This window comes from Malaclemys terrapin, chromosome 5, assembly GCF_027887155.1.
Source record: "Malaclemys terrapin pileata isolate rMalTer1 chromosome 5, rMalTer1.hap1, whole genome shotgun sequence".
Taxonomy (NCBI): domain Eukaryota; kingdom Metazoa; phylum Chordata; order Testudines; family Emydidae; genus Malaclemys; species Malaclemys terrapin.
Window position 1 is genome coordinate 118,413,291 of NC_071509.1, and position 25,522 is coordinate 118,438,812.

General features: G+C 39.7%; 1 protein-coding gene across 1 annotated transcript in view; it reads left to right on the forward strand.

Moving 5' to 3' along the window:
• Positions 1-25,522, forward strand: part of CDS1 (CDP-diacylglycerol synthase 1) — a 54,100-nt gene that overhangs the window by 16,242 nt on the left and 12,336 nt on the right. Inside the window, exons 2-8 of the mRNA XM_054031003.1 lie at positions 5,073-5,200; positions 7,844-7,940; positions 12,083-12,180; positions 12,375-12,514; positions 14,628-14,686; positions 20,175-20,257; positions 23,185-23,272. Of these exons, the coding sequence (XP_053886978.1) occupies positions 5,073-5,200; positions 7,844-7,940; positions 12,083-12,180; positions 12,375-12,514; positions 14,628-14,686; positions 20,175-20,257; positions 23,185-23,272 (693 nt within the window). The remainder of the gene's footprint in view (positions 1-5,072; positions 5,201-7,843; positions 7,941-12,082; positions 12,181-12,374; positions 12,515-14,627; positions 14,687-20,174; positions 20,258-23,184; positions 23,273-25,522) is intronic.

Consider the following 25,522-nt stretch of genomic DNA (forward strand, 5'->3'; position numbering starts at 1 on the left):
TAATGTTGGCATTCATGAAGCAGCTGCACACGGTGGACTGTTGCTATTGGGCTCGGGAAACAAGCACTGAGTGGTGGGACTGGGTCGTGATGCAGGTATGGGATGGCAGGCAGTGGATGCACAAAGCTGCTTTCCTGGAACTGTGTGCTGAGCTTGCCCCTGCATTGTGGTGCCATTAATTGCCTCCTGCTGTGAAGGACTGTGACTCTGGGCCATGTGCAGGAAATAATGGATGGCTTTGCAGCAATGGGATTCCTTAACTGTGGCAGAATGATAGATGGCACGCATATCTCAATTTTGGCTTCAGACCATCTTGCGATGGAGTGTATCAACAGAAAGGGTTACTTTCAATGGTATTGCAGGCACTGGTGAATCACTGGGGTGGTTTCACTGACATCAACGCGGGCTAGTCAGGGAAGGCGCACGAGGCATGCATCTTCAGGAACACTGTCCTATATAGAAATCTGGATGCAGGGACTTTCTTTCCAGACCAGAAGATTCCAGTAGGGGATATGGAAGTGCCCATAGTGATCCTGAGAGACCCAGCCTACCCCTTACTCTCGTGGTTCATGAAGTCTTACACAAGAAACCTTGACGGCAGCAAGGAGAGCTTCAACAGTAATCTCAGCAGGAGCAGAGTGACTGTGGAATGTGCTTTTGGCAGATTAAAAGATGACTGGTGCTGCCTTTTTGGCAGATTAGACTTCAGTGAGGAAAATATTCCCATGGTCACAGCAGCCTGCTGTACTCTTCCCCCTGAATTTCAAAAATGTTATGCAAAGTTTCCCAAGGGGTAGAGCATTGAGGTGGATCGCCTGGTGTCTGATTTTGAGCACCCAGACGCAGAGGGGCTCAGCAGGGGGCATTTTAAGGCTTTGAAGCAGCATTTTGACAATGAGCCCTAGAAATGTCTTTCTGTGATGAATTCAGGCAGTCATTGTTTACTTGCCATCTTGAATGACCCTTGTACAGATTGCTGCCTGAGCCTTAATCATAGTCTGCCTATGTGCTGATTTGCTACTGTGTATGAATTTCTGCTGCACCCACCATGCGTAGGACACAAATAAAGAATGCTATTTCTGAGACTACATTTTTATTAAACAGAAATACACAGATTTCCATTTCCTGCCAGGGACGTGACACTGAGCAGCACTCTCTCAAATGAGGCTCTCACAGCTGTGTATAAATCCAGCTGTTACGGAACTGGTCCCTAGGGGTGAAGTGCAAAGGGTACCGTGATGGGCTGGCACCATGTGAGGCATGTTTGTGGAGAGTTTGACGAGGGCATGGAAAGCAGTTCTGTATGGGCTGCAGGGGGAGTCAAGCACACATGTTCCAACTGCAGCGCAGTCAGGGACCTGAGCATCTCTGTTTGGTCCTCCATGAGCTTTATCATCCACTCATGCTCCTCTATTATTCGCTCCTGCCCCTGTCTTCGCTGGCCCTCAAGGGCACATCTACAGAAGCAAAAAAAAAAAAAATAGAAAATCAATATTGTGAGTGCACTCTGTCTTGAATCATAGAGGGTGCTTGTAACTTTTTTCTTGCTTTCCCTTGGCAAATATGCAGCATGGTGAGAGCACTCAACATGGTGAGGTCAGCCTGGGGGGAAGATGCAAGATGTGGAAAAAGGATCTGGTGGTTTCAGAAGGGGGTCACTACAAGCGCCTAGGGACACTATTCTGAATACCGGCACCATTTTCCACAGGCTGGGTGATTGAAGCAGATCTCTCTATTGAGGGTAACCAATGATGCAAGGGTGCATCTCCTGCATGTGTGTAGCTTCAGACCAGGTCCATAGGCTGCTCGCCTGTGTGCTGCTTTGGTTTCTGCAGAAGTGATTGGCGTGGCAAAGTTTCCTACAATGAGAGAAGAAACAAAGCAGCTCTGCCAAGGAACCTTTGTTAGAGGATTGCAGAATACCTTCATGAAAGTTTCCTAGAGATTTCTACATAGGATTCCCAGGAAATCCCGGTGTGCATTAACAAACTTTTCTTCAGGACCCCCACTGTGTAGATGCACAGGGGAATGAGGAACAGATGGAAACAGTACCTAGTGTTGGTAATTTCTATCCCTTTTCCCATGTGCACCAAGTAACAAAATAAGACGCCTGTACCTCATGTCACTATGTAGTATCAAAGCAAATTGAGTACATCCCGGAACTCCACGCTCCTGCTTCTGGTGTGTCAGAGCCGGAATACTGAGACTGGCTAGACTCCTTTGGAGTTAAAGAGGTCCTGACTCACCACACCACTGGACACCCTGTTGCCTGTCCCATAATCTCCTCTAGCTCAATCTCCTCATCCACCACTTGGTTCTCGTCGTTGATTCTGCTGGCTACTGCCTCCAATGTCCCCGAAGTATCCATGGGGCTCTTGGTGGTGGAGGTGGGGTCACCACCGAGGATGGTGTCTAGCTCCTTGTAGAAGCAGCATCTTTTCAGTGCTGCACCAGAACAGACGGTTGGCCTCCCTTGTCTTCTGCTACGCCTGCCTCAGGTTCTTGATCTCAGCACAACATTGCTACTTGCCCCTTTCGTGTCCCTTCTCCTCTATGCCAGAGCAAAGTTTCTACGGCTGGATCGGAGCTGCGTCTGGACAGCCTCCTTTACTCACAGACTCAACAGATCAAAAAACTGTGGTGTATTCCAGACGGGAGTGCGTTTGCTGCGGAAAGCCAGCATGGTCATTGGGAAGATGCTATGTGAACTCTCCACGCTGAGCAAACCGGAAATAGAATTTCAAAATTCTTGAGGCTTTAAAGGGGCGGGGTGCATGCCTTTGTATCTGGCTGCAGGGCAGCGGTGTTGAAACTGCTGACCAGAGCGGTCATGATGGGCATTTTGGGATACCTCCTAGAGGCCACTGAGGGCGACATAAACAAACGCAGTGTCTACACTAACGTTACGTTGCTCTAACTTGGTCACATAAAGCTCTATGCTGCTCATCAACGTGTCTTTATTATGTTGGCATAGCAGGAGAGTTTAATCGGCCGGAGGAGCATTGCAGTGCATACACATCCACAGTTTTTGTTGACAAAAGTGTGTAGTGTGGACAAGGCCTTAGTGCACAGCAAGGTAATGTGACGTAGATTTACACCTTAGCTTGCCATGTATTAAGTGTTCATGTAGACAAGCCCTATGCCATCTAGGTACTTCTGAAAATGTTAACCTGAGACTAAACCTTTTCTAGTTTTTAAATGCTTTGTTAAAAGTGAACTGCCATGTTTTTGGAAGCTGTAGAGATGGATAAATGAATAACTAAATTGCTATTTAATGAAACGTACACAAGCAGTGATCACTGCAGTTAGAATATTGCCTAAAGCTAGGCAAGCCTGTTAACCTTCAATATAAATTTTAGGCCTGACTTGCTAACCTATTATAGAATACTGTAAAGTGGAGAATCCCTCGGATAACTTTGAGAATGTAACCACTTTAGGCATATATGGTTTCTTTCACAGCTACCAGAGAAATCTTATAGATTAAAGAACTTGCTTTGATTATACTTTTTCTCCACAATAAATCTAGTAACTCCCCATGTAAGAACTACTCTGTCCTCTGGCCTTGGTGTATAGAAAAACATAAACGTTGTTCACAAACATGACGTAAAACAAACCAAAACCCAGTCAAGAATTATTCATTAGAAAAGGGCTAAACACAAACTGAATGAACATTTGCCAAACGTCACTCTGTTATACACTCTTTTGTCTCACCCTTTGTCTAATCTACTTATTTACTAGCTGTTAGGCACTACCAAAATATAAATAAGAAACCTAGTGCAGGCAAGGTGGGTGCGGATATCTTTTATTGAACCAATTTCTCTTGGTGAGAGAGACAAGCTTTCAAGCTTACACAGAGCTCTTCTGGGACTGACATGGCTACGTAACACTGCTTACAAATCTAGTGCAGGCTTTTAGCAGATAGGGCAAATAATACAATCCTAGTTAATATAACATCACTGGTGAGAGTGATATGGCAGGGGAGCCACCTATTGAGTGGGCAAAGGGTGATGAGGACTGGTGCTTCGGTTAACTACCACCCTCTCTCTGTAAGGTGGGGAAGGGAAAGGATGGGAAGTTCCTAAACAAGATGGGGGTTAGAACTGAATGGGAAACCAGATATGACATTGAAGATCTGTGTAAACTGTTCTCCCTTCTTGCAGCTCCCATTTCTCAGCTTTCCCTTTCTTCTGCACCGCTGAAAAACCTGTCACTGCCAGCATGGGGTTTTTAAAGAAATATTTTGGGGTAAGATTGAGGGATAGGAAGGTAATGGGACAAAAGGAGGAAGGAAGGTGGGTAAGATTGGTGGAGTTATGAGGTGGGGGAGAGAAGGGAAAATGAAGAGATGGATAGGGAAGGTGGGGACTAGAGTGGAGTTTTAAGAAAGCGTAGCTAAACTGAACTATGCTTGTTTGATCCCTCTGTTTATGGCATTGGAACAAATCCTAGCTGGCAAGATGGAATCAAAATTGTGTGTAGCTGATGTGAGAGGATGAGGTCAGAAAGATAGCGGACATGCTGAGCTAGAGACTGACTGCGTGCCTTCTGTTTTTGCTGTTGAAGTGGGACTTGCTCCAGGGAAGTAAGGCACCTTGATCCTCAGAGCCTTGGATAAAGATGTGGGTGTTCTTGTAGTATATAAACCAAAATAAATAAGCCACTACTACTACTGATTTCTTTTGGGAAGAATATTGTCTTTAGAAAGCTAACCTGTCATCTGTAAGAAGCTGATTATTGGTCACAGCTAGAGAGTTAGATTGCAAATTTTTCAGTGTATGTAGATGTGTCTGAGAAATTTATGGATACAGAGAAGGAGCCTTGAGGGTGAGATTACTTGAAGGTGGCAGGTACCATCACAGCAAGTGAATAATTTACCTTCTTATGAACTGTATAAGCACATAGTCAGTAAGCCAAGTTTCACTCTGCCTAAAAGTCTATAGTTTTGCTGATCTGCCATTTACATTTTCTTAGAAGCAGGTATTTCCATGTCACCAGCCAAATGAATCTTTGAGATTAAGCATATACTACCTTCTGGAAGCTTAAACAATATTCTTTTATGTGCTTTGTCATAGGATGTAGTTTTGGGTGAAAAGTGTGGAGATCTAGATCTCAGAAATGATTCAGATATTCCAGAAGTGCCCCCATCAACAGACAGCACTCCAGAAATTCTCAAGAAAGCTCTGTCTGGCTTGTCTTCCAGGTATGGTAAAACAAGCTTCTTAACACATTTGGGATAAGAGTGTTGAGATAGCTGCTGACTAAAAAATAATTACAGACAAAATTGAAGAGTCATTTTTTTAATTAATGAGGGAAAACATCATGCCACAAAGTTATTTTTTTGGATTTAGCATTATGGTATCTGGGCTATATTCATTCATGCTTGTGTAACAATTTTCATACAGCTACTGTGCTTTCAAAATAGGCTACCCAAAAGTTGCCCAGCTGCACCCATTTCTAAATGACTAAGGTAGCTTTTAAGTTACGATATTTAACAATTATCCGCAGTTGCTCACTATTTCCTATCTTGGTACAACAGCACAAGCGTCAGTAGTTTATAGGGACTGATGTTGCAGGACCTTATTTATTTATTTTTAAAGAGAGAGAGAAATAAGAAGCTTTTGGTTTAATATGCCGACCAGGGTGGATTTGTTTTAAATCATGATTTAAGTTGCTAGTCAGGAACACTTGATTTAATCATGGATTTCTACCTAAAAGTGCATTCTTGTCGTTGTTATAACCTTAATACATATTCTTCACAACTCCGAGAGAGATGTAGGTTTCATTTCTAGAAGGTACACACTAGACATTTTTAAAGTGATTTATTTTGAAAACTTTTCAGATTAGTTTTACAGCTATATCAGAAAATGAATGAATGATTGATTGGTTATTTCATTTACCAAAGGTAATTGAAGCAGATATTTATGAAGTCATTGGGAGGTGAACTATCTCCAGTTCAACAGGTTAATCATTAATATTTGGAGGATTGGTTGTTTTTTTGTGGCTTTTTTTTTTTTTTTTTTGGTCCCATCCACTTTGAGGGAATTCTTAGGAAAATCTTCTTTTTTTTTTTTTTTTTCTTTTTTTTCTTTTTTTAAAGCTTTTGATAGTGATAAGGATATACCACTAATATGAGCAAAGAGGTCCTTTGCTGAGGTTAGTGCAGCATAGGGTACTGAAGTCTGTTGTAGTGCAATGGTTCTGCCTTTGTGTAAGTACTGATGACAACTTCATTTAGGTGGCCTTAATGGGTACTCTTCACTTGCCAATAAATAAAATCCTTTCAAAGTAAATTACACATGTCTAACACAAACTTAAGTTCAAATTAGATTTTTAAAATTGACTAAATTGACAGTGTCCCTTTAAGTTTAGTCATGTTTGTCTAGTAATTTTCGTTACTTGTTCTACAAGGTACATGTGAGATTGTTATGAACAAGAGAGTAGAAAGATTTTTTTTTTTTTTTTATGTGCCTACACTGGGTAAATAGTCAGGTTTTTTTGGTTTAACCTGTACAGCCAGTTTCCCCTATTTTTCCTGTGGGTTTTTCATACCATAAGGAAAAGACAAATGCACTGGAAAATAGGACTATAAAACCACAGTTTTTTACAGGGATACTAGAGAGTAGGTATAGTATTGGAAACTTTAACTCATTGTTAAAAATAGGCTGGATTTTAGGTTGACCGTAGTCCTTTAAAAATAAATTGGAGCCTGTTTTAAGAGTAAACAAACATGAATTTTTAATGAGTGTCCTACAACTATCTACCATGTATACTTGTTCATAAACTGAATATTTTTGGTAAAAAAGTGACGCATCAAAGAGCGGGGGTCGGCTTATAAAGGGGTCTACACCAAAATGTGATGATTTTAAACTCTATGGAATCATTGAATTGAATATCTAATACATTGTCATTTTGTTTACCTGGAGCGTCTGCAGGCACGGAGCCCCTCAGCTCCCTGTGGCTGCGGTTTGCCGTTCCCAGACAATGGGAGCTGCAGGAAGTGGCGTGCCACTTCCCGCAGCTCCCATTGGCTGGGAATGGCAAACTGCGGACACTGGGAGCTGAGGGGCTCAGTGCCTGTGAATGCTCCAGGTAAACAAAACGTCTGGGCCCGCTAGCGGCTTACCCATATGGGCCAGGAGCCAAAGTTTGCCAACCCCTGAAATGTAGGGTCGGCTTATGAAAGGGTCTTACAGTTTTTTGCTATTTTTACCTAACCATCTTGCAGGGTTGGCTTATAAACGAATGGGCTACTGAACGAGTATATATGGTAGTTTTTAAATCCAGTTGCTGAACAATTGTATGAAAAGCAATCTTGATTTTTTTTTTTCTTAGACCAGTCCGTTTGAATCCCCTTTAAGAAAATAATCTTAGGTTTGGAGAAAAATGTTTATATGCTAACAGCAGCTTTCCCCTTATGGACCAGATTGTGGCCAGATCCAGTATGGATGTGCAATAGGAGAAGGGTAGAAATAGCCTATCCCATCTCCTCCCACATGCATATATGTCAGGGCTGATATTGCAGTCCTAGTGCTCAGATGAGCACAAGGTTGCTCCCTACTAGTGCATCTGTGTGTGGTGCTAGCCACTCCACAAAAGGGACAGGGTTATTACCTCGGGTTCCTTCTACATCACCCAACAAGAGCTGGCTTCTGCGAAGAGGAGCATATGCTGCACCACTTCAAAGCTTGTAGCAATAAGCATGCTACCCATGTTGCCACAATTTGTAAATTGCCTTGTTAAATGTTCAGTTACTAAATGAAATACTATAAATAGTATCTATTACTATGGAGAGACTGTTAACTGTACTGTTTTCTTTAATTGTCCTAATATGTTTTCTTTGTAGATGGAAAAACTGGTGGATTCGTGGAATTTTAACATTAGCTATGATATCGTTATTTTTCCTGATCATATATCTTGGATCATTTATGCTGATGCTTCTTGTAAGTTTTTTCTAAACACATTTTCCTGTGTCAGGAATGAATATGAAGGCAAATTATATAGAACTTTTAAATTGGTGAGCAATTTACCTTGTATTTAAGTGAATTAGTACTTGTGAAAGGTACAGAATTAACATTCACACATGGCTTTTAGGGGCTGCTGGCTTTGTTGGTACTTTTATGTACTGTACATTTCAAGACTTCTTTTATTTATCCTTTTTGCTGTAGAGATCCTTGAAAATGGGACTGAAACTATTACAGTAAATTTCCACTTCTAAAATTTATAGATCATTCTCAGCCCTCCTTTGACATGATTTGATTTCCCATCTTTCCATACATAGTGGCCTGACTTTCAGCAGTCATTGGATGTCCTATACTAAGCTTGCCAGAGCTGACAACCCTAAAGAAAACATTAACTTTGAAATCTGACTTTAATGAACTGATTTTTGTTCCTTGACACTGTCTCAGCTAGGATAGTTCAAAAAAGTATTTATCTGGTTCATTTTTTTTCTGTGAAGTGCTAAAATAATTAGATTTGGGGAAATATGTTTAACATCTCTTTTTAGGGAGTCATAATTAATAAACTGTTGGTTCAATTCACTTCAGATTTTCTAGAAAAAGTTCACTGTTGCCTCAGACGTAACATACTTTAGGTTATAGGGAGATCAATATCAGGATTATAACAAACTCACTTGCAACTTTATTTATGGTGTGACTGCCATTGCTCCATATGCAGAGCATATTTTAAGTTGTGTGCAAACAGGTAGGATTAAGGATGAGCCTTCAACCTAAATTAGGTATTTCTGACTTCTCCGAGTTTTAACCTTATACCTGCACTAACACATTTTTTTCTCCTTATAGAATATATACAATGGGTATAATCAATGGATTGTATATTCATGCAGTTTTTGAAATAATTTTTTGTAGAGAGCTATATTCTTGACCTGAATTAAGGCTGAGTTTTTGCTTCCTTAGCAGTGCAAATAGTCATACTAGCCATTCTAAAAGTTGCATTTGTGATTACCCTTTCTACGCTTTGTAAGGGATGTGCTGATGGCAAAGTGCGGATCCTGGACTGTTACAGTAGTTTCAGTGGGTGGCTGTGGCTGGCATTGTCTAACGCAGCTCCCCTAGTTTGTTCTAAATTATGCCGGGAGACATTTTGGCCCCAGGTCAGAGAAGTGAGAAGGTGGATTAAAATCACCTTTCCTCTTCGCTCTCCTCAACTGCACCAAGTTTGGACTTGGCTCAGCTGAGAGAGAATCCAACTGATAATGTTTTTCTCATCTCCCATTGTATCATGCCCTCAGTCTGTTGCTCTGTTTTAACCATTCATATTATATTTCTTCCTGTCCTTCTTTTCTCTTGTAGGCATCCAGCATCTTTTTAATTGTTGTGCATAATATATTTTTAGAATAGATTTTACATTCTCTTTCACCTTAGAGTGTCTTCTGCCCACCACTCCCTTTCATTTACTTTATGTCAGACATCCCTGAAATATTCTACTATGGCTGCAAGAGCTGCTGTAAGTGCATCTGGACAATATCACTGTCACTTATAAACAGTTGTTAGTAGTTTGGAGAGGACCTTGACAGCTGTGTATGAAAGGTTAGATATTCAAAGATGCTACCTGAAATCAAGGTCTGATTCACCAGCAAGTGGTATCTCTCCATTTCTTGAGATTTTAAGTCTTATCTGTTGAGAACTGTGCCCCCAGTTTAGTCCTCCTCTCAAAGCTGCCTTATTGTAAGGTTAAGTTTTGTCAACTATTCTTCAGGAAACATGTAACAATGTCCATGGGTCATCTTTAACCCAGTACATTGGGGTCTAAAAGCATGGGCCCCTACAGCTTGAGCTAAAGGAACAGACCCATTAGCTTGCAGGCAATAGCAGTCTCAAACTTTTATATGTGGTACAGCTACTGAAGGTCTGCTAAGGACACCAATGAGCCAGACTGTTGGCATGTGTCAAGTAAGTATCTTTAGAAACTGAAGGAAGCTTTGATATCTCAGTGCAATTTCAGTTATTTGCATGTAGAAATTTCTTTTTCATACCATGATTACTTAAAGTTCTAAAGGATTTGTATGTTGAGAGTGTCTGAAACATTCTTCATAATGAACTACTTTAGATCAACATGTGGGATTTTCAGGCTCAGAGTTGGCTTGCCTCAGCTTCTATTGAAAAATCAGAGATTTACTTGGGAAGTCACGTAGGTAACTGTGGCTGAGTAGGGTTGACACACTAGGAGAATGTACAATATGTATTTGAGAGTCTTTCTGAGGAGGTGGGTGAGATTTTGATGTATGCAGATATATAGTTTTACATTGTATTTTGGGTTTGGGGTTGTTGTTTTTTTAATTATTGTCCCTTAGCAACCCTAACTGGTTTTCAGTGTGTCTGAATATCATTTTACTTGGAAGCTTGCTTTTCTTGTGTTAGTAACTTTTTTCTAACAACTGTTAGTTGCCAAACTTTATAAAATGCAGAAGGCATTGGATCAGTTTTTAAGACAAGGTGATTAAGTTAGTGTTTTCACTGATCTCTTACTTCCAATATCTTTCTCTTCTCCATTATCATTCAGGTAAAACTTTGCTCCGTGTACTGATGAACCTTTTTGTTTCTCTACACACTCACCCATTATCTATTGATGCAGGTCATAGAGTTGTCCCTCATGGCATTTTTTTTTCCTCTTTGTACAGCATTGTACAATTGGTTAGGTGTGTGATGGGTTTTCACTTTCTTTTGAAGCATCAGGTGTGGGGCCTCCTGAGAGAGTTCTTTATATAGGCATGGCATGCCTGTGTGCCTGTTATGATAGTCACCCCTAATATAAACAAATACATTTTACTCTAGCTTTGAAACATGCCTAGTCTTACTCAAAGTTGTATCAGTGTCCTATACAACTTTGCAATAAAGCAGTAGACACTGAGTGCTTCTTTTCTGTCTTATCAAACTCAATTTAGGTTGAGCAGTCATGCCACAAAACTCTTTGGAAAATGTCTTTCAAAACCCCCTCCTCTCGCCACCAAAGCTGCAGTTTTCTTTTACATCTTTTAGTAAGCCTGGAAAATAAAAAATAAAAGTTCCATGTATATCAGTAATGAATCCAAATATTGTAATGTTTTTGGTCAGAAGAAATTTTCTACTTTACAGTGGAAGAAAACAAGTAATGCTCAGTGGCTATCTATTAGTTTTTTTGGGGGGGTCCATGAGGAATGTGTTGTTTTTTTTGGAATGTGTAACAGAGCCTGGAGATGCATGCACTTGAAATCCTATACTATGGACTTTTGAAGAAATTAACCCGGGTGTTGGCACCACTGTATCCCAAGTATAGACAATGTTCCAGCAGTTTATGGCATTTTTAACACAGTGCAATTATCTGTGATCTGTTGAAAATCCTCTTTAATTTACCTGATAGTAAAAATGGGTCTGGTTGCAGGAGCCTTATGTACTCTTACAGGCAAATGTTTAAAAGTGATATTTAATAGTTCAAATGACAACTTCCCTATGTAAATATTCAACTTTCAAATTATCTACAGTCTTTAACAGTATATATGTGTTTCAGTTTTTTAAATAAAATAAAATACATAAATAACTAAATAAATAATGGAGATATCCTATCTCCTAGAACTGGAAGGGACCTTGAAAGGTCATCGAGTCCAGCCCTCTGCCTTCACTAGCAGGACCAAGTACTGATTTTTGCCCCAGATGGCTAAGTTGTCCCCTCAAGGATTGAACTTACAACCCTGGGTTTAGCAGGTCAATGCTCAAATCACTAAGCTATCCCTCCCCCCGATATGATACAAAAATTATTCATTAGAAAAAATTGGTAAATATAGCTTTTCCAACCTTGAGACATAATAGTCTGATACATCATTTTGAACAATTGAAATGGGGTAATAATTGTACCCATTAGTTCTTTTGAATTTGACCCTAAATAAATGTCTCTAGCTGCCCAGATAGGTCATGGGGGGGTGAGGGGGGAAACCCTATTTTGAAACATCTACGGAAGGTGTGACATGTAGTGAGCCATTGGAATGCTTTTTTAATTAGTATTCTCATATCCTATATTTACATCTTGTAGATACTGAGTGCCTTTAGAGAACTGTGCACTTAGATAATAATTCTTTCTATCTTAATTTCAGGTCTTGAGCATTCAAGTAAAGTGTTTCCATGAAATCATTACTATAGGCTACAGAGTCTATCATTCCTATGAATTACCATGGTTTAGAACCTTAAGCTGGTAAGTAACAAGCAAGAATTTCAATCAGTGGAAGTATTGAAATTTTGTTTGCATTTAATTTGCCCATTAGCATCTGTTTTTTTTGCCTCAGTTTGTACTTTTTGATTTTTCTTTTGTTGAAAGAATCTAACAGTACAGGAGAGAGATTTTAATAGTCCAGAAAGAATAACCAGTATCTGTTGTATATGTTATAGGTACTTTTTGTTGTGTGTGAACTATTTTTTCTATGGAGAGACAGTGGCAGATTACTTCGCTACGTTTGTTCAGAGAAGAGAGCAACTTCAATTCCTAATTCGCTACCATAGGTTTATATCTTTTACACTCTACTTGACAGGTGAGTTTTTGGGGAAACCATTCCCAATTCCATCAATGGTTAATGTATTCTTATTCAGTGGTGGTGTTCACATTTTTACATATTTGTTTGCACTTCAAAAGTTCATTTACTTTCCTGTAGCTTTCCTCACATTCCATTACTTTCTCTCCCCCTTGTTAAAGGAAACCAGGTGTCTGTATTTGTTTTGCCAATGAAAAATTGAACATAAAGCTTTGCATTCCATCAGATTTCAGGTGGTGGTTGCTGACTAAAAGGGGGTTGCTTAGAAAGCAGAAGATTGCGGGGGAGAGGGAATAAGGCTTCTCATGAATGAACATCTATTATTACTGCTGGAGGTGTCCGATTACATGCTTTGTACTTTTTCCTGTTTGGCTAGCCAAGTCAAGGGTGATGTTTCTAAATACTGTGAGGGCATAGTGATAGTTGAAACAGTCTGAAGGGAGTGTGTGTTATGGCTCTTTAAGAACATAAATTGGGGTACGTCTTCACTTACCGGAGGGTCCGGCGGCAGGCAATCGATGTTCTGGGATCGATTTATCGTGTCTGGTTTAGACACGATGGATCGATCCCGGAAGTGCTCGCCGTCGATGCCGGTACTCCAGCTCGGCGAGAGGAGTATGCGGCATCGACGGGGGAGCCTCCCTGCCGCGTCTGGACCCGCGGTAAGTTCGGACTAAGGTACTTCAAATTCAGCTACGTTATTAACGTAGCTGAATTTGCGTACCTTAGTCCGAAGTGGGGGGGGTTAGTGGGGACCAGGCCTTGGTTGAGAACACTTCTAGAACACCTAATACTGGCTGCGAAGGCAGGGTTCTGTTTTGACTTACATATCAACAGAATTTTCCAGTTGCAAAGTTGCTTGTGGAAAGCCTTTGTCTTCTAATTTTGCTCTCAGTTAAGAGCATAGAAATTACAGTAATGGACCAGGCTAGTGATCCACCTAGTCCAGTAACCTGACTCCAACAGGGGCTAATACCAGATTTGTCTGAAAAACATGCAAGAAACCCCGAAGTGGGCAAGTATGGAATAACCTACCCACAGGAAGAACCATTTCTGAGTAGTTATTTGAAGTAAGGTGTATGAGTAGTTCAGATTATTACTTTATATATATATATATATATTAATTACCTTGCATTTGTCAACACTGAATTTTATCTGGCATTGTGTTGCCCATTAATCTGTTTGCTTTTTCTGAAGCACCACAGTCGCCTTTCACCTGAATTTATTTTGTCATCTACCTATTTTGCCATTTTACTGTTCCTCTTGTGTTTCATATATTTCATAAAAACACATTAAGCAATCTTGGACGTAATATAGAACCTTGTGGCACCTCACGGTTTAACCGTTTTCCAGGTTGAAAATTGACCCACTGTTACTGAGTAGTTTGTCTAAGAGACAGAACAATTATGGATCATGATTTTCATCCATGACTCCTTAATTTCTTTAATATCCTCAAGATGTGAGCTGTATGGGGACCACTAAAGTATCTTTGTGGGGAACTAAGGGCCCCTGAGCTCTGCCCAAACTCAGGTCATGCACAAGGCTGTCACGGTGGGAGGAAGAGGTACTGCCATTTCTCATACCAGCCAGGACCAGAGGGATATTGTTCCCCTGACCATCAAGCCAAATTCCTGTTCTCCACATCCCTTGGCCATGGGTTGGTGGTCGGGCTATGCTATAAATAAACAAAATACTATTTCTATTTGTTTCAAACAAATATAACACTGTCTCTTGGGCAAGGGACCTCAGACCTGGCATTCTTCTTTAAATTAGCGCTAATGAAGCGAACATCAGAATAAGATAGCTGTCACTTGTTTTGGAGGAGTTGATTTTAAAGGTAGTGTAAAATTAATGTATATGGTGACTCTTTTTTGCTGATAATTGAAAGTAACAAAGTAGACATGAAATAATTAATATTTTTATGCCAATGAAATTAAATCTCAGTATATCATTTACTGGATATACAGAAATCCTTTAAGCTAAAAGCCTGATGGAAGAATAAGCCTCTTCACCGTAAACTAATTGTTGTATATCAAGGTTCTGTTTATCCAGTGTAATTAGAATATAAGATTGCACAATATGCAATTTTTTTTGTTTTTTTGTTGTTGTACAGGTTTCTGCATGTTTGTACTGAGCTTAGTGAAGAGACATTATCGTCTGCAGTTCTACATGGTGTGTATTAACCACTTCTTTATAGTCACTCACTTTGTCATAGAAATCATCAGCAATGTTAAAATGTCTGTCTTGTAGTATTGCATGAAAGTTAGAAATATTTAAAAACAAAACTTTGGCTAGTATACTCAGAATAATTGTTTGGAGCAACTATATTTGGGGCGGGGTTTGAGTTAAGGACCTTTCCATCTCTCTAACTTAATATTGTATTGCAACATATGGCCTCAGTGAATACAAGGCTGTAATTTGTGGTGAATTGTTGATATGAAGTTTGATTTATTCCCTTTCAGTGACAGATTTTTAAAGTTAAAAATGGGTTACTAATTAAAACATGGAAGTAGTACACTTTTATCCTTGGCTCCTAAGGCTGCGAGATACTTGGATTATAATGGAAGGCAATTCATGCAACTCCAGAAGCCTCTCTGTGTGCCTCTGGTCTAGTCAAAGGGTAGTGGTGCTATGGAGGAAGCTTAGCTCAATACGTTGGCTGGAAGATGGTTATTGTGACAATTAAAGGCGAGCTGGGAGTATGCTCTGCCAGACTAGATTGTCAATCACTTAAAAAAAAATAAATTGAACCTATGTTTTTATTTCCATCACTGAGTATCTGAGACTTCCACACAATAAGCAATATCCAAAAGGCTGGTTTTAAAACCAAAATCAAACAATCCCCACAGAGCTGTTTAGATTATTTTCAAGAATGGTTTAATTCCATCTCTGTCAGACAGGGAAGCTTAGAAATAGCCTTTATAAAAGCCTGTCCTTATCTTCAAGGTACTCAGTGTTTTGGGTCCAGACTCCCTAAACAATTACAAAAAGTTCCTGGACTGCAGTCAGCAACTCTGGTCCTCCAGCACAATAGAACGTCTTCTGCAAGGGTAAAGGTCATCGGTACAGGAAACAGAGCTTTCTCTGGGGACGATCCCAGAATGGGGAATAAATTCCCACCTGATCAAAGAACCATCACAAACCTCACCGCTTTTCATTCTAAGTGCAAAGTGCACTCCTTCAAGAATACATATAATTTCACACTACTTTCCCCTAGGAAGAGGAAGGAAGAAAGAGCAACATGATAGTCATATCACTTATGCCCCTCTGGAAAGTGTTCAGATGCTCTGGTGTTTAAGAACCTGACTAGAATGGAATTGGACATGTCTGGAAAGAGGAGTGTAGCATTTGTCTGTGGGAAGGAGCAATCTTAATTAGAGAGGGGAATATTTGCTCTTGGGCTGTATTCTGATAACACAACAAGAGAGTAATAAAATTTTTACTGGATACCAAAGGGGGGAGAGATCATAGTTCTTGGGTGTGATGTTACTTGCGTGCTGTAATTTAGATGACTATCACACCCACAGATTATATTTTCCAAAGCTTCCAGTCACTTTGAAAGATCCCACCATCACTCACCCCAAAACACACGCTTGCTTGCTCTTTCTCACGAAAAAAACATTGAATGTTGAGCCCTTTAAGGAGGTACCATGGTTGCTGTCACAGGAGAATAGGAAATAGCATCTGGTAGGGGAAGCTGAAGAAAATCCCCACAAAAATACCTGTTTTTAAAAGTTGAATAGCCTGTTAGTCCTAGGTGTCTAGAGTGCATAACATTAAAAAGGCTTAATTGGTCAGCCCTGGCCTTTTCAATAAATAAAACTTTAAAGCAGCTGCTTTTGGTAAACTTGTCTTGAAATCTGTGTGGTAGGAGCATGTGTACTGATGCTACAAAATACATGCTAATATAATATACTAGTGGAGATGAATTAGTGTGCTTAACAAAATGACATTCTACTCTAAAAAGTAACACATTTCTCATTCTTACTAGTCCTAGCTTTAGAAACTTAGTTTCAGTAGTCTGTAATAAGAGGGCTGACAGTTTGTCATGAGATTTCCATATCTATGTAACATGATACTTCCTCTAACTCAGGGCTTCTCAAACTGGGTGTCGTGAGGTTATTACAGGGGAGGGGGTCACCAGCTGTTATCCTCCACCCCTAAATACTACTCCTCCTCCAGCATTTATAATAGTGTTTAAACATAAAAAATGTGTTTTTAATTGTGTAAGGGGGGATTGCATTCAGAGGCTTGCTGTGTGAAAGGGGTCAGCAATGCAAAAGTTTGAGAACCACTGCACTAACTCTTCATTGCCATTATAATGTTGTAATCCTTAATTGTCTATTATATGTATATACAGAATATCACAGTATCATATTCTTTGTTTCATTCACGTTAAAATAAGTGTATCTAGTTGCAAATAGAAATGTGGACATTTTTCATACTTAGGCATTGCTATAAACCGTGCTGTATGAGATGATTGCTCTCAACTTTCAAATTCTCCTAAGTGCATGTCATAGGGCAGCCTCACCTGGGTGCCCTCCAGTGCCAGGCCATGGTATGACAGGCATGGATGCCTCAGTTTTCCCTTCAGAGACCCCAAAAATAGTCCTTAAGTATATGTAACCCTTTAAGGTTAATTACAAAAGTCCTGTATCAATAAATCATAAGAAAAGTCCCACAACCATAGTCCGGACAGTACATTAAGTAGATCCATAGAATTTCTCTGGGTAGAAATTCCATGCTTGAATAATAAGAGTATAGGAGTAGGAATATATTACCAACCACCTGGCCAGGATGGTGATGGTGACTGTGAAGTGCCCAAGGAGATTAAAGAGGCTTACAAAGACAGAATATACAATAATAATGGGCTATTTCAACTGTCCTTCTATTGTCACCTTGGAAGGGAATGCAGAAATAAAATTTGTAGACACATTAAATGACTGCTTCCTGGAATAGTCAGTCCTGGAACCTACAAGAGGCGAGGCAATTCTTGAGTTAATCCTACATGGAATGCAGTATCTGGTCCAAGAGATGAATATAACTGAGCCACTCAGTAATAGTAACCACAATATAATTAAATTTAACATCCTTGTAGGGGGATAAAATGTCAAAGAAACCCACCACAGTAGCATTTAACTTCAAATAAGGGAACTACACAAAAATGAGGAAGCTAGTTAAATGGAAATTAAAAAGAACAGCGAGAAGAGTGAAATGCCTGCAAACTGCATGGAAGTTATTTTAAAACACCATATTAAGGCTCAAACTAAATACTCCAATTAAAACCAAAAAATGCCACCATGGGTAAACAACTGAGTAAATGAAGCGGTTAGAGGCAAAAAGGCATTCTTTAAAAACTGGAAGTGAAATCCTAGTGAAGAAAATGGAAAGGTGCATAAACTCTGGAAAGTCAAAGGTAAAAGTATAATTAGGCAGACCAAAAAAGAATTTGAAGAGCAACTAGCAAAAGACACAAAAACTGACGACACTTTTTTTTAAAGTAAATCAGAAGCCGGAAGCCTGTCAAACAATCAGTGGAGCCACTGGACAATTAAGGTGCTAAAGGAGTACTCAAGGAAGACAAGGCCATTGCAGAGAAACTAAATGAAATATTTGTATTGGTGTTCACTACAGAGGATATGAGGGAGATTCCCATACCTAAGCCTTTCTTTTTGGGTGACAGATCTTGAGGAACTGTCCCAGACTAAGGTGTCAGTAGAGGAGGTTGTGGAAGAAATTGCTAGATTAAACAGTAATAAATCACCAGGACCAGATGTATTCACTGAAGAGTTACGAAGGAACTCAAATATGAAATTGCAAAGCTACTAATTGTGGAATATACTCTATTGCTTAAATCAGCCCCGTATCAGATGACTGGAGGGTAGTTCATGTAATGCTGATTTTTAAAAAAGAGACCGTCCTGGCAATTAAACTTTAGTTACCAGGCCGATTGGTTGAAACGATAGTAAAGAACAGAATTATCACACGCACGATAAAGACAATATGGTGAGGAAGAGTCAACATGGTTTTTATAAAGGGAAATCATGCTTCACAATCTACCAGAATTCTTTGAGGGTGTCAACAAGCATGTGGGCAAGGGTGATTCAGTTGATATAATGTACTTAGACTTTCAGAAAGCCTTTGACAAGGTCCCTCACCAAAGGTTCTAAAGCATAGTAAGCAGTCATGGGATAAGAGGGAAGGGCCTCTCATGGATCAGTAATTGGTTAAAAGATAGGAAACAAAGGGTCAGAATAAATGATGAGTTTTCATAATGGAGAGTGTTAAATAGTGGGATTCCCAAAGGATCTTTACTGGAGCTAGTGCTGTTCAACATATTCATAAATGATCTGGAAAAAGGGGTGAACAATGAGCTGGCAAAGTTTGCAGACGGTACAAAATTACTCAAGATAGTTAAGTCCAGAGTTGACTGCAGAGAGTTAGAGAGGGATCTCATAAAACTGGGTGAGTGCACAACAAAATGGATGGTGAAATGTAGTGCTGATAAATGCAAAGTAGCGCACATAGGGAAAAATAATTATAACTATACATATAAAATGATGGGTTCTATATTACCTTTACCACTCAAGAATGAGATTTTTGAGTCATTTGTGGATAGTTCTCTGAAGACATTATTCAGTGTGCAGTGGTGATCAAAAAGCTAATATAATGCTAGGAACCGTTAGGAAGGTGATAGATAATGAAATAGGAAATACCATAATGCCACTGTATAAATCTGTGGTATGCCTACACCTTGAATACTGCGTGCAGTTCTAGTTGCCCCATTTCAAAAAAGATATATTGGAATTGGAAAAGGTACAGAGAAAGGCAGCAAAAATGGTTAGGGATGTGGAACAGCTTCCATACAAGGATAGATTTAAAAAGTCTGGGACGATTCAATCTAGAAGAGAGACAGCTAAGTGGCGGTTGGGATTGAGGTCTATAAAATTATAACTGGTGTGGAGAAAGTGAATAGGGAAGTGTTATTTACCCTTTCACGTAATACAAAAACGAGGAGTCACCCAATGAAATTAATAGGTAGCAGGGTTAAAACAAACAAAAGGAAGTACTTCACACAATGCACAGTTAACCTGTGGAACTCATTGCCAGGGGATGTTGTGAAGGCCAAAAGTTTAGGTTCAAAAAAGAATTAGATCAGTTCATGGAGGACCAGTCCATCAATGGCTATTAGCCAAGATGATCAGGGACACAACCCCATGCTCTGGGTGCCCCTAAACCTCTGACTGCCGGATGCTGGGATTGGACATAAGGGGATGAATCACTTAATAATTGCCATGTTTGCTCCCTCTGAAGCATCTGGCATTGGCCACTGCTGGAAGACAGGATACTGGGCTAGATGGACCATTGGTCTGACCAAGTATGGCCATTTTATGTTTCCATAAATCAAGTGTTTAAACTACAGGATGCAAAATTCTAGGTGCATGTTGTAGATAAATTTCAAGAGGCTTTCCATGATTGTGATTGCTGTGTTTCAGAAATTAATTTAAATTGTTATACATTGTGTGCATACATCTCTTGCATTGTCACTCAGCCTGGTCTTTCCTTTGAGCTCCTGTGCAGCTTCTTTAGCTGAAATTCGGTCTTTAACTATGTGTATTGATCTGTGTTTTCACTAATTATGTTGTTGCACTGTTAACAGTTCGCATGGACTCATGTCACTTTGCTGATCACTGTAACTCAGTCTCATCTTGTCATCCAAAATCTGTTTGAAGGCATGATCTGGTAAGGGAACTGTAATAAGCAGACTTGTAATTTTATTGCATATGTATGTATTTCAGTTTGTGTAACTTAAGTCTTGTAAAAGCACTATTAGATGTCTTCATCGACCTGCTAGTAGAAGTTAGTCCATTTTCCAATTTTGTTGGCAGAAGTTTAGTAAGGACTACTTTTTATAACATTTTAAAATATCAGAAATTAGTAGAGGGATGGACTCTTCTGTATGCTACATTTTTCTTGCAAATCTGAGGGCCTCTAACACTGTAAGTCCAGGAGTAACTCCAGTGAAATTAATAGGTTTACTCTGGTTTTACACTCGTGTAACGTTGCGCAAAATCTTGGCCCAGAGAAAAATGTCTGTTAGAGTCCCAGGTAAAGATTTCTTTAAAAACGAATATCCTAATGTAGGGTCCTTAATCCACATTTTGGTGCCTATGGCTCCACATCAGCAAGATATTTAAGCACACGAGTAATCCCATCCCCAGGGCCTAGGGCACGAAACTTCCACCTTGCGCCCTCCACCCCCCCCTCCAGCCCGGGGAGCCGTGCGGCAGCTCCCCACCCCAGCTCACATCAGCTCCGCCTCCTCCCCGAGCATGCCGCCCCCACTCGAATTCTCCTCCCTTCCCAAACAGCTGATTGGCGCCGCAAGCCTGGGAGGCAGGAGAAGTGGAGCGGCTGCTGCGTTGTGAGAGGGTGTCTGGGCCGCACATGTCAGCGTGCCGCCAGCAGCCCAGCCCAGGAATGCGGTGTTTAAAAAAAAAAAAAAAAAAAAAGAAAAAAAAAAATTGGGGGCACCGCTTTTTGGCGCCCCCAAATCTTGGCGCGCTAGGCAACCGCCTACTTTGCCTTAATGGTAGCACCGGCCCTGCCCATCCCTATTCAGCAAAGCACTTAAGCGTATGCTCAAGTCCTAGTGAAGTCATTGGGACTTGTCTTTAAAGTTAAGCACATGCTTAAATAATTTGTTGACTAGAGATGGTATTATTTGCATGTTAGACACATGTTTAAGAACCTTGATGAACTGAGAGCTAAAGTAAATGTGTTCGGAGTTTCAAAATTATGAGTACCCAGCAGCTCTCATTGAACTAACTGGGAGCTGCTGGTTGCTTAGCACTACTGTCAATAGGACATTTATCTAGGAGCCTAACTTCAGGCACCAAATTTTGAAAGTCTTGATCCAAATAATGTATAGAAAACCCTCCTAAAGCAATCCTTTATTCCCAGTCTTCTTTGACAATTGTGCCAGAATGATTTTCAGTAAAAATACTAAATTGTTAAGTGTCCGGCAAGAATAACTTTAGTACACAAACAAGCTCATCTTGTATTACTTGTCAGACTTTGTTTTGTTGTACATGAAGTTGAGCTAAAATAACCAAAATGTATTTCCATTTTTTGGTACACAGTGGTCATGTGAACAAGTCAAGCTTTATAGTAAATTATGCTTTTGTGTTTTATCAGACAATATCAGTTCTTCTTTTTTTAAATACTTAATTTCATATATAAATAGTTCCAATTATCAAGAGTCAAAATACTTCTATTTTCTATTTAAATTTTATGTGAAACTGGTTGGGCCATCTGAGGATCAAATAAACCCCTACTCACTTCTGGGCTGGTGTTAAACTACAATGGTGTAATTAAACTTTACTACTGCAAACTAAATTGCTTACTAAAGGTAGGGAATATCCTTTCACTCTGCTGAAACAGATTGAATTTTGGGCTACATCTTCAGTTGTGAAAGACTAAGCAAGCACGCAGGAGCTCATCTGTGGTCTTCAAAGTGCACTGCCTTGCATGAATTGCTTTTTACTTTCACAGTACACACAAAACTGCAGTAAATTGTGGGATTGATTACAGATGAAAGATGCAGTTGGAAAAAAACACAACAAAAAAACCCCAAATTTGAGTGCACTTGCTTAACAAATCCCTTAACAAGTTTTAAAACTTCTTGTATGAACCAGTGTTTTGGGATATTCCACAGCCTCCCTAGAAAGCTTATTCTAATGCTTCTAAGGGAGGTTGTGAAATCCCCATTATTGGAGGTTTTCAAGAACCGGCTAGACAGACGCCTCTTAGAGATGATCTAGGTATACTTGGTTCTGCCTCAGTGCAGGAGTCTGGACCAGATGACCTCTTGGGGTCCCTTGAAGCCCTACATTTCCATGATTTTTCTAAGTAAGCCTATTACTTATAATTGATTCTGTCAAAGTTCAGCCTGATTCCTTTTCTGCCTATTACAGCTTTTGTTGGTGAGTTCCAGTTACTACTGAAATAGTCATGTTTTATGTCTGTCTGCAGAAGTGCCCACTATTGCGTCAGTGTGTATTTTAACTTTCAAAAGGAGTAAAGGAAGACTAATAGACCTACAGGAGAAAGTAGGGAGAGAACTCACTGGAGAATGTAGTATATAGCATCTGCCATAATCTATTACAAGTATTGTATTGTTGCAGGTACAGAAAGGAGACCTTAAAAAAAAAAAAAATATATATTATAGCTGTCCTTAGATTTTTTTTTTTTTTTTTTTGAATAAGGAAATTGCTTGGCTTGATGTGATCGTGTCATTATCTTGTGACTCTGTTCCTGTTTTGTTTCTGTTTTTGTTACGTGTAGTACTGATATTCAAATCTGTTATGATACAAAAGTCTTCCAGCTCATGTGCAAATTCAGTACTCAAGTCAAAGGTCTATATCTAAATACTTTGGTAGGTCTTGCTTGCTTTGTTGAATAGAAGCTAAAATAGGTGTAGCTAAACTTCTGGAATTTGCAAAACCAAGTAGGTTGGCTTAACTAGAAACTTACTACATGTTGTCAGTGCTTGCTGAATAAAGCAAGAGAATAGTACCATTTTTGGGTTTAAACAATGAATATTCTATATGGTCTTTCAGTTTTAGGTCAGTTTTTCCCCCCTGAAATCTTTCTAATTTATTCTTTAGGTTTCTGGTTCCAATCTCAAGTGTTATCTGCAATGATATTACTGCTTACATTTTTGGATTCTTCTTTGGGAGAACTCCATTAATTAAGGTAGTCTCATAACAATTTTTTACTCTTTTTTTTTTTTTTTTTTTTAAATGTATTGTAAATAAGTAGATACAACTGTCCTGGAATTACTAGTATAGCAGACTTGCAATAATCTAACCTTGGTTTTCACACAGACATTCCAAGGTTCATTCAAAACTTATTTATGGAATAAAATTTCTCTAGTATTTTGCCAGACTGAATACTCATTTTACTTTATAGATGTTATGCTTTTTTAAAACGTAGTCCATATTGTGGCCAGATGTAGGCTTTTTTCCATAGATCACAAATGGGAGATATTTTGTCCGGAATGAGATCTCCGCCCTGTGAGGAGTGCCATCTTGGGACCTCATTGCCTCACAGGCAAACAAGAAAAATACCCCATACTGCTCCAGAGCAGCTCTGGGCCAGGCTCAAAAAGCTACACCTTTCAGATTTGCCTTTCCTCTCATCCCACTAATACCACGAGTTCTGTAAAAAAAAAAAAATTTGCAGGCTTGGATTCTCTTCGTTGTGCCCAACTGGCCGAGACTGTATTGCTTTTTGAACCTCCTGAAGATCTCAACCCTTCCTCCCATCAGCATCCAGCCATTTCCAGATCTACTGATGCAACACAATGGTGAAACCAGTAACCCCAACCTGGGCCCTCTGCTATTCATGGCCTGGTATTTGGATGGGCATCGGATGTAGAGTGCTCATGTTGGTGGCGGTCCAATACATTCTCTTCCAAAGCAGGAAGGATTGTATCAGGAGATACTATTTGGCCAAATGGAAATGTTTCTCCTCTTGGTCACAACAGCATCAGTTATCTCCAAAAACCATTGGGTTTCCTGTTGTTTTAGACATCTATTCACCCTCAAGACATTGGGCCTATCCATCAGCTAGGGTCCATCTCGCAGCAATCACTGCCTTACATTCTCAGGTTGAGGGCCATACTACCTTCATTCATCCAACAACAGAAAACCAACACCACAATTGGATCTTAATGTTGTCCTTTCAGTTCTTACTAGATTTCCTTTTGAATGAATAGCCACCTGTTTCATGTCCCACCTCTCAATGAAAGTTGCCTTCCTAGTCACTATCACATCAGCCAGAAAGGTGAGCAAGTTAGGAGCACTCATGGCAGATCTGCCGCATACCACTTTTTTTATAAAGAGAAGGTCTCTCTTTGCAGCTACCCAAAATTCATCCCTTAAGTAATTTATGAGTTTCACATAAATCAAATCATCCACTTACTGGTATCTTTTCCAAAACATCATGCTTCTGGTGAGGAGAAAAGGCTCCACTGTCTTGATGTCTGACAGGTGATGGCGTTCTATTTGCAGAGAACAAAAGCAATTGGGAAAACACCTAGACTATATATCTCCTTAGCAGAGTAATCAAGGGGTCAAGCATGATTTGTTCAAGATCTTCACAAACATAAACACATTTTTTTCTCTTGGTAATAAATCTTTGGTATTTTTCTCGTTTGCAAAAAAAGATTTTGCTGTTATCTAGTTCTTTATTCTTCAGTGTTTTTTGTTTTGTTTTGTTTTTCAGTCAATAGTCAGATTCCCCAAATTGTGCTTGGTGACATTAACTAAGTTAACAGGAACTCTCTTCTTTAGGGAAGTGGTGATTTAATTAGATGAAACCATTGCTTTTTGAATATAATATTTTGCATATAGCAATCTTAGCTCAACCCTCTCATGAGCTTGGGTTTTTATAATTAAACCTGTACAGTTAGGGCTTATAGCAAGGAACTGATAGTTAGAAAATTAAAGACCTTATTAGTCGGTCTTCCTAAAGGTTTCTCCTTGTGTTAAGGAGCTGAGCTGTTAGATCTCTATAGAGCTTTATGTAACTGTCTTGATGCAATCTACTTGAGGAGTTGTGTACTTAAAATTACACATTTGGTCATGTGATTCAGGTGATTGTTCTACTGGTGCAGGGCAGATAAGGTAGTTCTTCATATTCCAGTTAGCCATGATAGCAGTCATTTGGGGTAAGTGGCTGTCTGTGTGTTTGTGTTTGGGGGTTACTTGCTGTGTGCTGAACTTGTGTTTGTCTGTCTATGTGTGTTTGTTTGAAGGACCGTATGCTGTGGCCAGCAGTTGGAAGCTGTGAGCTTCTAAACAAGGGCTGAAATCTAGAAGCCTCTGTTCATTGGCTGAGCCTTAGTCAGGGGGCGGGGCTATCAGGAAGGCCAGGGCTTTATAAAGCTTATAATAGGGAGTTTCGAGAGGGAGTTTGGAAGGGGAATGGGAAGGGGGCAAG